Source organism: Phymastichus coffea, unplaced genomic scaffold, assembly GCF_024137745.1.
Source record: "Phymastichus coffea isolate CEN01 unplaced genomic scaffold, Cenicafe_Pcof_1.1 PCOF00062, whole genome shotgun sequence".
In the NCBI taxonomy this organism is placed as follows: domain Eukaryota; kingdom Metazoa; phylum Arthropoda; class Insecta; order Hymenoptera; family Eulophidae; genus Phymastichus; species Phymastichus coffea.
In genome coordinates, this window is record NW_026706873.1 from 1,201,306 (window position 1) to 1,214,143 (window position 12,838).

The following is a 12,838-nucleotide window of genomic DNA, read 5'->3' on the forward strand; positions in this document are numbered from 1 at the left end:
GCGCATTCAGTACGGCGGGACGTCGGGCGAGGAGGAAAGCTAGCGGCCGAGCTGTGCTCGCGCGTCCTTGGAGAGGGGCGCGCGTCGGCCGAAACGCGACTGACACGCCGCGCGAGGCGCAGCAGCGGCAGCTTTGCTTGGCCGTGACGCCCGACGGTTATAATGCATTATACTACGAATCGGCGTCGCGCAGCTTTATGCTCACCCGAGTATGCGCGCGCTTGTGTTTGTGTGTGTGTGTGTGTGTGTGTTTTGGTGCGCGGCATCTGTTAGCGGCGCAGTTATTCCGTTTCCTTCGGCGACGAGTCGCTTGGTACGGGCGCGGGCTGACCGAACTCGACTTTTTCCACTTGCCGAAGGGATGCGCTCTCTTACGCGTTTCAGCGTTGCGCCTGCGACTTCTCGCTGGAAACGCGCTCGCGATGAAGACGCAGTGGAGCTCGAGAGGTTCCGAGTAGACCCCGTTGCGAGAGGGAGACAGAGAGAGAGAGTGAGAGAGAAAATGAGGAAAACGCCAGTTTGATCGCGACGCCGACGCGAGTGGGGAGAGAACGCAACACGACTGACTCGCGCACGCGACGTGATACGGCAACACGGCGAGCGTGGAACGACGACGGCTAAGAGCGGCTCCCCCTTTTTAACTCTCGGCGTGACGTCTAAAAGTGCGCGAAATAGTTTACGGTCGGATTCCACTACGCTGCCCTCGCGCGCGGCGACGTCGAGAAAATCGATTGAGCCTTGAACGTGGATTGGCGACGCCGAAAGCTGCCGCGATATTTTCGGAGGAACAACGGAAAATTATTTTGGCCGACGAGACGGTCGTATCGAGTCGAGGCAAATCCTGTCGGCTAGAGATTTGAAAATCAACGCTGGCACCTTATCTTATCCAGAGATCGCAGCACAGTCCGACGGGAAAGATCCAGAACAACACAAAAACAATCTATTCACTCGGTAACAATCACTTCAAATTAATGACGCACAATTCCCGAAAGAATTAACGAAGGCGACACTGCAATGACGTGCCGTCTACGTCACCAGTCCAAAGCGCAAAAACGGCAAAAATTGAGACTAGTGGAGAGGCAGCATAACGCGCGAGACGGAAAACGGTGCAGGCAGGAGGCCGCCAATAGGTCGCACACTCATTAGCCCAGAGAGTGGCGTAGCCGTGGTGGTTAGCGCGCGCGCGCCTTCTCTCTCCACTCCGAGTCGAGCAGTGAGCGATCAGCTGTTCCCGTTCGTAAGCGGCGGCTCGTCGACCCACGCGGCTCGAGCGCCGAGTCTAGCCGAGCTGCGCCGAAGCCGAGAGCAACGTGCGCGCGCGAGGCCACTGCCACGCGGCTGCTATATACTTCTCTCTCTCTCGACGACGGCAGCGGCTTGTGCACTCTGTGTACACATTTCGCGCCGCCACCACCGCCGCCGCTCCGTGATCTATAGCTATAGCGAAGTGGAAACGACGCGCTTGGCTGCGCGCGCGATGTGCCTCCGGACGAGAAAGAGAGAGAGAGAGAGAGAGATTGCTGCGGGATTCAGGGACGGATTTGCCTTTTGTTTGGGCGCCATTTACACGCCGTTTTAACGTCGGAATTTCAGACTGGTTTTCGATATTTCGAAGTTGCGGTTTTTCTTTTGCCTCGCTGTTTTATTATCTTTTTCGGTAATCTGCTGAATTCGCGAATTCGAATTTCGGCCGTGCGCACGACTATTCCGGACCAGCGAACGACGACGAAAAAGGACAACAAAAGAATCACTAGAGACGACTAATCGGTCGACGCGATTCCCCGCGCGGCCCCACATTGCACCGCACACTCTGACGACTCGTCGTTATCAGCTGCGGCGGAAATTCGATGTTTACTCGTGTTTAAAAAGAGTCGAGCAGGCGTCGACACGTATATAGTCGGTATGTCATCCGCCTTGTGCATGAGGTTCGTTAGGGGCATTGGCGTAGGCATCGTCCACTCCTGAAAGAGAGAGAGAGAGAGAGAGACAGCCCGAGACACGAAGTTACAATAAAGCACAAGAGAAGAGGAGCGAACCGTGCGCGCGCGCTTTGCTCGTGCAAGAGAGAGATGCTAGGAAATAGGGTCGCCGAGCGGAAGCTATCGCAAGACCGAAGAGAGCTGCTTACGTGGAACGGATAGTAGTGAAGAGAGAGAGAGAGAGAGAGAAGTGTAAGTAGTTTCTTGGCTATGCCCAGGGTTGCCCTTTTTCAGACTGTAACTATTGATCTCAACGAACGCTGTCGAGTGTTTTTCGTTGCTCATTGTTATATAAATACTTACGATTTACCATGAACGCTTTGACCACTTATGGTACTCACCTGCAACAAAAAGGAAAACAATATTCGTTAGCTGAAAGTTTAACTGGAGTTCGCTCTTAATTTAGAGATCGAGTGTGTGGACGTTTCGTTAGATAAGATTAGGAGATTACAGCCTCTTATCGCTCGAAGCATCTATAGCTTCTCTTTGGAGAAGTATAAATTGTCCGATTATTCTGCGAGAGACGAACGCTTATGTAAACATCCGACGACCACGACGACAAATCGAGAAACAGATCGTGTATGTTTCCAATTCGGCATGATCAAATATGGCGACGCGAATACAGATGATCTCATTATGTACCGTTGACGAGAGAAGCCAAGTGAACGAGCGGCGCGGAATGTTTCGGCTTTAATTCGACGTTTAATGGAATACCACCTAGCGGCGAAAACAACGCAACTGCTGCGTAGTATGTAGAAGGTACACGCGCGCGCGCATAAATGCGCTTCTCTTCTCGACAAATCTACGATCAATGGCTGACAACACGCCACCCTGCGAAGGAAATATAAAGAGCAAGGAGAGCGACAGAGAGAGAGAGAGACGGAGAACCGGACAAGGGCATAGCTCGCGCTCGTTGGTCGCGCGTATTATCTTCCAGATGACGCTCGCGCGCGCGCGCAGGTGAGAGCTTGAATTATTCATGCGTGCTCGGTTGTATATTTTGATTTTCTTTTTCTTGAGTCGTTTGCGGGCGGATTAAGTTGATAAGTTGTCGAAAAATATAAAATGGAGGGTGGTGCTAAGCGTCGCACGCAAAACGACAAAGCAATCGATATCATGCGGTTGCTCAACTTTTGTTTTTTGTAATTGCTTTGATTGATGGCCTGTTTATAACGTAGAAACATGGCGTGGCGGAGGGGGGATTGCGGTTTTTCCAATTTGATACACAACGTTAATTCATGAGCGGTTAAAAGTTTATGCGATCGTTTGAATAGCTTAGTAGATTTTTATTCAATGGTTTCCCAATTTTCATAATGCGAACGACGAATTATAAATCACTATGTACTAATAATTGAAATGAATATCAATACGCACAATGTGCTGAAGTACATATATCCTTCTCCAATTGTTGTGGAAATAACAGAATTTACAAGACTTAGAAAAGTTTTTCACAAGATTAAGAAAAAATCATTAAGGCTTTGGTAAAACATTAAAAGGTGTGTTGAATCTTCGGAAAATCTACAATAAAAAAATATTCCAGGAAGTCTCGAACAGTTGATAGGAAAATCTTAACTATTCATTAATTTTGGAAGACTAAAAAATTCTAGAAAAAATTCTTAAAACAATATTTCTTGAACCTTTAAAAATGTTCAAGAAAACTGCAAAGAAAGATTCGAGAGCCTTGTGAAATGCTTTTTTTGCCTTTTATTAGACAAATTTTCTGAAACATTAAAGAAATCTTCCAGTAAGTTTTCTAACACGACCGCGAGAATATTTTTAAAAGCGTTAGGCTTTTAAAAAGATATTGAAAAAAAATAAAATGCAAAGAAATCCTCGACGATCTCAAGAAATTACTGAAATTCCGACGCAATGTAATCATTCGGAAGGATTCTCGTGCAGAATTGAAAACGTAAAACAATGAAAACGAAGCGAGGGAATTAGCGGTAGCGAGACGTCTAAATTTGTATTGCCCGCGCTTCGACATTGGAGTAGAGTGCCTCGAGTCGAGTTGACGTGAGTAGGGGGCTTGGGGTTTGCGCTGTACTATGCGCCGACATGAAAACACGATCTCTCTCTCTCTCTCTCTCTCTTTCTCTGTCTCTCTCTCGCATCGCGCGCGCTTGGCGCCTGTCGACCGACGAACACGTAACGTGCCGACTTGTGCCAACTCCCCGCCCGGAATTATTGTTACACTTTTTCCTCGATGGCCGTGTGTTTCTTTTCTGCGCAACCTCGCGCTTTATCGCATCGAATCGAGTGATATACTCCATCAGCCTCGCGCAAAATAAACCTAACGAATGAATACGTCGGTCGAAGAAGTGCGGGGGGAGGGGGGAGGAGAACGGTGTATTATCACGGAACATGAAAATCATGCCGAGAAAGGAGGAGCCACATCCCACGATAGAATCGATTGCACAGCTCGCCTCTGGGCGCTCACTCTCTCAATACGCGAGAGAGAATGGGGGGGGGGGGGGGCAGAGAGGAGAGAAGAGAATATTCCCATCGGAGATTTGAAATTTGCTAGGCATCTGTGCATGCGCGCAGCGCGCCCTACAGCGGTCGCGTTTTAACGTTTAATGAGCGCGAAACGAGGTGAGCGCCTCCCCCCTTCCTTTCCGTGAGCATAAATAATTAACGCCGGGCGATGGAGTCGTCGTCGTCGCCGCGATGACGATACCCGTCGCCCGGCGATCCTAGACTACGTAGCCGCTTGAGCTGTACCGCAGGTGCCCGGCATCCCCAGGCCGCTAACGTGCCGCGTGACGCATCGACATTTCGACCGCTCTTTCCTGCCCGGATTAGTCATTGCAGTTTTGTGTAGAGAAGAAAAAGCAATCGAAGAAAAGGCCAAAGCTGCGATTACGTGCAAGCGGGCACGTTCAGCGCGCGTACAACTGGTCTTATCTCAGCGTGTATAACGCTCGACAGCGAAAATCGGTTGACCGTGCTCAGAGAAGTAATACGCGCCGCAGACAGAGAGAGAGAGAGAGAGAGAGAGAGATTGTAAAATGGCGGCCTAGCCGTTCATCCCCTCGAAAGCGAACGTTCTCGGGCTTTGTTTTCTTTTTGCCCTCGCATCCTTCTCTCTCTCTCTCTCTCTCTTAGGCCGCACGCGAAAATCCATTGCGTCTGCGCCGCATTGCTACTGCCGCCGCGACTTTACCTACATCGAGCCCCTCAACGGGGTGAACAGCGGCGGCTGCAGGCGAAAGCAAACGCGCTGTGGATTATACACACCGTGTCGTCTCGATTTTCCATCTCTCTCTTGCGCGCGCGTTCCGGCTAATGTTCGCGCTACGCAGCGCCATTTTTAGAAGCCGAGTGACGGCGCGTCCCGTTTGGTTATTTAGCTGGCGATCTCGTGGACGCGATGCGCCGCCGTCCGCGCGCTCCGAGCTAACGGCACGAGGCACCCGCGCATTTGTTCGCACAGCGGAGGTATAAGGAGGCAGACGAGATCCGTCGGCAACATTATAGCCATGACACTCGTATACAAGCGCGAGAAGCTCTTGGCACGCACTTGGCGTTGCACGTAGCTGACTAATACGTGTCTCTCTCTCTCTCTCTTTCTATCTCGAAGGCAACACACGAGGCGGTGGCGGCGGCGGGTGAACGCTGGTCGCTGAACTTTCTAAAGAAATCTCAACTACTCCGCGAGTTTGCTGCTGCTGTTTGCCTGCCTGCTTGCCTCTCTCTCTCTCTCTCTCTCTCTCTCTCTCTCTATCTCTCTTGAGAAGTGTGGGCATGAAAATTACACGCTCCGCGTAAGATGGCGCGGCCTCGTTTCTTTTCTCGTTTTCACGTCGTCGTCACTCCCCCGCGCGCTCGGAAGGGCCGATCGATTTTCGGAGGACGAGCACGCTCGTGTTGGAGAGTGAGAGAGAGAGAGAGAGAGAGAGAGAGAGAGAGAGAGAGAGAGAGAGAGAGAGAAAGCCGTGCTTCTCGTTAGTCCGCGCGCTGCGTTCTCGCGTGACTGATGCTCGCTCTCTCTCTCTCTCTCTCTCCGAGAACGAGCGGCAACGGTGGCGGCTCTGAAAATTCACACGATTATCGACGTGGCAGCAACGCGGAATCCAGCACTCCACCACTACCGGCCACGAGCTCGGAGAGCGAGACGTTCTATGTGCACGCGCGTATGCGTGTTACGTGTGTGTGTGTGTGTGTATGCACGTACGGTCGCCTTTTAGATGGCTGCTCTGTGCGCTCTCTCTCTCTCTCTCTCTCTCTCTCTGCACTCGAAATCGATAGCGCGAGGACCGCTCGCTCTGTAGCTACGCCGACTTTCCGAACGGACTACTCTCTGCCGCGGCTTCGTGCAGTTTCGTGCGTCGCGGCGTGGAATTCGCCCGGAATTTCCGGAATCGGACGCCGGCGAAAAGTATTGCAAACGAGCTGAAGCGCTTCCTCGCCAGGCCCTGCGCGGCTCCGCGATTCCAGAGCAGTGCGGCAACTTGTCGACGGAAAAGTTAGAGGGAGGAGGGTGGTCGAAAGCCGCGAGAGACAAAGAGATGAAGCAGCAGCGCGGAGAGAGAGAGAGAGAGAGAGAGAGAGAGAGAGAGAGAGAGAGAGAGAGAGAGAGAGAGAGAGTCCGGAAATCGATATTCCCCGGCGCGCGGCGGCTAGTCTCAGGCTCTCCGGCACGGTGGCTGCGTGTGCGGCTGCCGCGGTGGCGGCTGCATTATGCAAAACTTTCGGCCTCCCCGCGAAAGACGCCCGGCAAGAACGAGCCTAACTCTTGTTAGCCACTCGGCTCTTTTCGCAAGAGCGGGAGAGAGAAAGGCGGTGATTTGGCGCTTCGCGTTTCCCCTTCGAGATGCTGCCAGGTGTGGACATTTCGGGAAAGTTGCCGGCTTCCCCTTCCGACAGGCCCGCGACGACTGTGGAAAATTGCCGAGTGCGCGCTCTCCACGCTCGTTGCGCGGCTCGCTCTTGCCTTTCTAAAGGAATCACCATTGTCGCGAGAGCGAAGCAACGTGATATTCTCGGGGAGGCGCGACGCCGAGAATTCAAAGCTTTCAGCGTCTAATAGTCTCGTCGAGGATCGCGCGCTCTCGCGAAAAGCAAAAGGCTCGCCCGTTCAATCCAATACGCCAAGTCAGCAGCGTGTGCCGCGGCGAGATATAATATGGCGGAGAGCGAGAATGAGAGAAAGTTCACCCCCGCCGAGCATCGATACAGCGCGAGCGCACGCATTTTCCGCCCTTTCGCTCGGCTCGCTCTAATAGCCGAAGGGACGACCGACGGGCTATAGACGCCACAGAGTCACGTCGTTTGCTTGCGCTTTCTCTCTTGCTCGCTCGCTCTCTATCGATTCGCACGGACGCCGCGCAAAGATGTTGGCCTGCCAACCAAGTCGCACCGCAGGCGCGCCTCGCGGTAGAAGCTACGCTGGTCGTCCCAAGCTGCACACCGCCTGTGGCCGACCATCGCGCCCTGCGCTCGCTTTCTATAACGCTCGGGCGTTGCGGAACATCGTCGTTGTCGTCGTCGATCACGCGGCAACGCGCGTCGCCGAGCAGATTCGAAACCGGGCAAGATCGCGAGGATGAGTCAGGAAATGCCAACGAGCCGCCGCCGCCGTCACCAAACGCTGATTTCGCTCGCGAGGAATGAATGTAAAAAAACGAAAAAACAAAAAAAAAAAAAATAAAACTTGTCGACATGGCAAGCGATACACACGCGATACGGCAAACGAGCCAGTCGACGAGTTATATATCGCCGCCTGTCGACTTGTCCTTACACTGAGAGAGAGAGAGGGAGAGAGCAAGTGAGAGTCTAGGCACAGTACATAATCAATAAAGCGCATCGCGATGAGGAGGCCACACCACACCACCACACGCTCGCTCGACAATGGCCATTGCAGATGTCGCGTTTCATCGCACACACGCGCTCGTCGTGGATCAGGTTGTCTACTTTACGCGGGGGGGCGAGGAGGAGGGAGGTGTCAGGCAAGCAGGCCGGCTCGACGCTTGGTCGTCCTTCGGCAGGCCGACTCTCGAGAGCAAGCACAGACACAAGCCGCTACTGTCTTGTATAGAAAGTTTGAGTCTACCTGAGAGAGCAGCGCGTGCGACGACGAGGAGTTGCGTTGTTGTTGCTGGAGGTGGTGGTGGTGTTTGTGGTGTTGTTGGAGGTTATGGTGGTCGCGCTGGCGCGACCAGTCGATGCCAAGGGCAGTCGGCTGTCCGCACCGCGCGCTCGGCGTCGTCGGCGGCAAGGACGTGGTCGTCGTCGGCGGCGGAGGCGGCGCCACTTGCTGCTGCTGCTGCTGCTGTTGATTGACTACTGCCGCTGCTCCGCCGACTTGCGCTAAGCCAGCTGATGCGCTCTTTGTGCTCAGCGGAACAGCGCTCTGACCACCCTAGAAACACCAACCAACCAACCGACACTCAGTTCCTCCCTTTTCCACGCTCTCTCGTTGACGCTCGCGAAAACTCGTGGCGCGCTCGCTGCCGTTTTCCTTCGCCAGCCTCCCCGCGCCTTCTTCGCTGATTCGTCGGATTGGCAAAGTGGGCGAGTGAGAGAGAGAGAGAGAGAGAGACTCGCACGGGAGACGGAAGGTCGTCTGTAATAGCGGACCGTGCCAACCGTTTGCAGAGTTTTCGCACGGCAGCAGCTTGACCTGCGAGAGCAGCAGTAGCAGTAGCAAACATGGCGGAGAATCAGGTTATGCGACGCTCGACCTCGCGTCTCTCGGTGAAAAATCAAAGCTAAACGAGATGTCGCCGGCCGCCGCGCGCGCGCACATACACGTACACGCGCGCGCACACACACCGGACAAAGAGAGCGAGCGAGAGAACGAAAAAAAGGCTTAGTCCGCTGGTGCTACTGCTGCTGTGCTGCGCGACGAAGACCACGGCAACACTGCGCTTTTTTTTTGCGCAGAAAAACAACCGTGATGTGCGCTTTTTGCAGGCGCGCGTGGAACGAGCGCTTATTAATCGTCCAAGAGAGAGAGAGAGAGAGAGAGAGAAATTGGGAGTGTCAACAGGTCCGACCGCGGCGCTCCTCCATCTTGATGTGATTGCCTGCTTTCGGGAGCGATCCTTCTCTCTCTCTCTCTCTCTCTCTCTCTCTCTCTTTCGAGGACTTTTTCCAAACCGGGCGAGAATCCGTCTGCGCGTGCCAACTGCGTTGGAGCGAGAGCGATCGCCCGGTCGACAATGAGATTCGGGTGCGAGAGCTGGGAAAAGGGCCGACGGTATCTAGAGCGTCGAGGCTGCGAGAGACGACGGAGCGTGCACGCTTGTCGTCCGCGCTGACTGTACGGGATCAATACACCGACGATAAGGGCACAGCGAGAGCGCCGGTGGCGGGCGGGCGGTTTGTCCATACGCCGCCCCCGCCCCTTCGCTAGCGCCGAACGCGGCGAGAACGCGATCGGAGCGCAGGTATATAAGTGAAATTCTATTTATACCACGGCAGCCGTGAGGGGGGGGGGGGGCGAGAGAGAGAGAGAAAGGGACGGAGCCTCTTACGAGCTCTATAATGTTATCGATCACGGGCCAATTCATTCGCGCCATCTTAAAGCCAGCCACGCAAGCTGAGACTGCGAACGCCGACTTCTCTTGCCGCCCGGCAGTCCGGCGATTCGTAAACATCGCCGCTTCGCCGTCGATTTTTTCGCTCGTGCGGCGCGTCGTACTCTCTCTCTCTCTCTCTCTCTCACCGCGTAGCGCGGAGCTATCCGCAAAATACTCTAGCTCGTCTATCGTTGTATCTACGCAGGAGAGTTATCTAGTAACCACAGCCATCAATAGTAACGCAAGCGTGCGATTCGTCCGCAAACGGAGAGAGAGAGAGAGGCTGTCGGGTATTCCGTAAAGCCGACAGTACAAGAGCACCGAAAAGCCATCCATCTATTAATACGCGTATAGCAGCAGCAGCAGCAGGAGCAGCAGCAGAGCAGCAACAGCAGCAGCAGTAGCAGTAGCAGCGGCACAAAGGGCGACTAGAGCGAGAAAGAAAAACTTTCCATGCGCTCTCTGCGCCCGTGAGCTGCCCCAACGAGAGAGATGCGAGCATCGAGTCACGCCGGCGCACCTGGCGCTCTTTAAAGGAAGAGAGAGAGAGAGAGAGAGAGAGAGAAAGACAGAACCTCGAGGGTCTGTCAACGGAGGGGGACGTACCGAGGCTCTCCTGCGTCGTCTGCGCTCGCTACTCGGCACTACAACACTGCTGCTGGTGTTGTTGTTGTTGTTGTTGTTGTTGTTGTTGGGTAAAGCAAGCACAGCGCTCGGCGTGTTGACTGCTGGCGGCGAGGGCGACGCCGCGCCGGCATTAGCAGCAGCGGTGACCTGCAGTACCTTGGACCTCCGCCTTATCGCCATGCCGCTTTCATCGTCCTCTCGCCTCCGTCGTCATCGTCGTCATCGTCATTGTCGTCATCATCATCATCGTCGCCGTCGTCGTCGTCGTCGTCGTCGTCGTCGCGGTCTCGCGCTGCTGCTCGCTGCACGACGCCGTCGCCAGCGCATCGCGCGCGCACCTCGTCGACATCGCCGCCGCTGCTCTCGCCTCCTCGCGCGACACTTGCCCGCACCACTAGCACATCCGCGAGCTCGCACGCGTCTGCTTCGCCGTCTGTTAGTTTTCTTTCTCGGTCTTTCGCTCTCTGTCCCGACGCACACTCCGAAGCGCGCGCGCACCACGCAAAGGCTCGGCGAGCACTGGAAAATTTTCGCCGCGCTTACTCGCCGAGCCCGCGACAGAGAGCGAGAAAGAGACAGAAAGAGAGAGAGAGAGAGAGAACGGATGGCGCCGGTGGTGGTGGCAGTAGCGCGGTCGGCCGGGCGTGCGCGCATCGCGGAGAGGCGCTCACTCGCTACGTGCGTGCGCGGCCTCGGCTACGTTGGCGCAAGGGGGATGGCCCGAGGGTGATGCACGGCATTTGGCCGTCGCGCGGCATCGTCGCTTCCTGGCGTGGGAGCTTGTTTATCGATCGACAAGTCGAACGATTGGCGTTGTTTTGATCTCGCGGCGACGTGTCAAGCCCTCGATCGCCTCTCGATCGGACGAGCCGTTGTCGGCCGGATAAGCATCGTGTAATCGGTGACTCGCGCGAGCGGTCCGCACGATTCTTCGCCGGGATTATCTTGACGCCTTGAATTCCAAGCTGTCGCACGGAAAAACCAATTTTTTCACACAGCTCTCCCTCTGGATGTCCGCGTCGGCGGCCAACATTTTACATCGAGAGACAGATACAGAGCTCTTCGTTGCCCGAATTTCGAGTGCAACAACAAAGCCAATCGGCGAACGAACTCCGGAAAGATAGAAAGAGAAAGAGCGAGAGCGAGTGAGAGGGCGATTTGGGGGGGGGGGGGGTCGCACGCCATTTTCGTGGCGCGCGGGTGTGAAAGCGTCCAAAGCAACCGCTCTCGCGTCTGGTTAGTAGTCTCCCGCAGCCATCATGCCGCCGCTCGCCGGCTCGGAAACTACCGGTGCACCGGCGGCGGCGCAATTAAGCGGCCAAGTGCCTCTCGCGCGATCGACGCGTTCGCAAAGCCATCCGCCGCGGCCTCGCCGCCGACAGGATCAATTTCTAGCCGCGCCAGATCCCTTCGTTGCCGACTTTCGAAGGGGCCCCGAGGGGAAGGCGCTCGGGCCAAAATTGACCTGGCAGCACTTCACCTGTTGCGCTGCGCGCCGGCGAACGCGCGCCGATCGCCTTCCCCCAAGGTGGCTTGGCGTGACGACGCCGCGTCGCTTACGACAGGCTCCTTGGAGCGTCGCATGCTCTTCTCGTCGAAGCGTCCAACGCTATATTAGCGACGGACGCAGGCATGCTTGGACGCCGAATAAGCGTCGCCAGTGCGCTCGCTGCGAGTCGTTTACTCTCTCTCTCTCTCTCTCTATTATTCCGGCTACATTTAGTCTTCTCCTATCTTGTCACTGCTAGTTTCGTTTTTGTGACTGAGGAAAGTTTTTTTGTAGAACTAATTAACTAACTTTTGTTACTTGAAAATGTCCAAACTGTGCTACGCTTGAGTTAGTATAATTTTTGTTATCACGAATATGTTGCGTATTTACGTATTCTGCAGATGTTATTATTTTGACCTACGGTAAATAAACGTTATCTATAAATTTGCCTCTCTCTCTCCCTCGAAGCAGAGATTCCCATTCATCCTGCTACTCTCGCGGCCGATATCGCCCGACGCGCCAGCTCCAACTTCTTTTTTATCGACCGCAAGGGAGAACTTGGCGCGCGCCGGCGCCGACTTGCCGTTCAAGGGGGTTAATTGCGCAAGTGACGCGTTGCGCAAGAGGCGCTGCGAGTGACAGTCGTCGAACAATGCCCCCCCGCGAAATTTGAGAAAGCCGTGCCCATCTCCCCGCCCCCTCCGCCCTTGCCGGCAGGTGAGGCGACAATCGCCTCTCGTTAATCAGTGCGCATCGATCGGACCTTTTCGAAGAGAACCCGCGTTACGCAAACGACGATCGACTCGACTATAACGCCTTGACTTTGGGTAAATTTAGAGGCGCCGTTCTCGGGCTCGAAGCGAACTATCGATGCTTTCTCTATTCGCGAACACCCCGTCGACGAGGAGTGAATGCCATGCAAAATTGAGGATCGCCAACGGGCATTGAGCTCGATTCGCTCGCCGCGATCGTTAAAAATGGTGCCGACGCGGAAACTCGTAGCGACCGGCCGTCTTCTTTTTTCCGCGCGCGCGGGAAGAAAGTGCCGCGGCGCGGGCATCGGCAGATGGAGCTGAATCCGCGGGGAATTCCATCTCGCGTCGATCGAACGGCGTCGCTCGCGAGCAGTACTTTCGATTTTACTGTTTTGCCGTACCCCGCAGCGAAAAACAAAAGCCGTCGCGATTTCGCTCCCAAATTGAGCACAACGTAACGCGAGC

The 12,838-nt window shown here is 54.8% G+C and overlaps 1 protein-coding gene across 16 annotated transcripts in view; it reads right to left on the reverse strand.

Moving 5' to 3' along the window:
* The window catches only part of LOC131666921 (serine/threonine-protein kinase tousled-like 2), a 31,134-nt gene that overhangs the window by 10,939 nt on the left and 7,357 nt on the right, over positions 1–12,838 (reverse strand). For 4 of the 16 annotated variants that reach the window (XM_058940006.1, XM_058940007.1, XM_058940005.1 and 1 more), the window contains one exon: positions 8,032–8,340. The exons of 2 other annotated variants lie outside the window; for them this stretch is intronic. In XM_058940006.1, coding sequence (XP_058795989.1) covers positions 8,032–8,340 — 309 coding nt within the window. 10 more of the 16 variants (XM_058940012.1, XM_058940004.1, XM_058940000.1 and 7 more) reach the window with 8 other exon arrangements.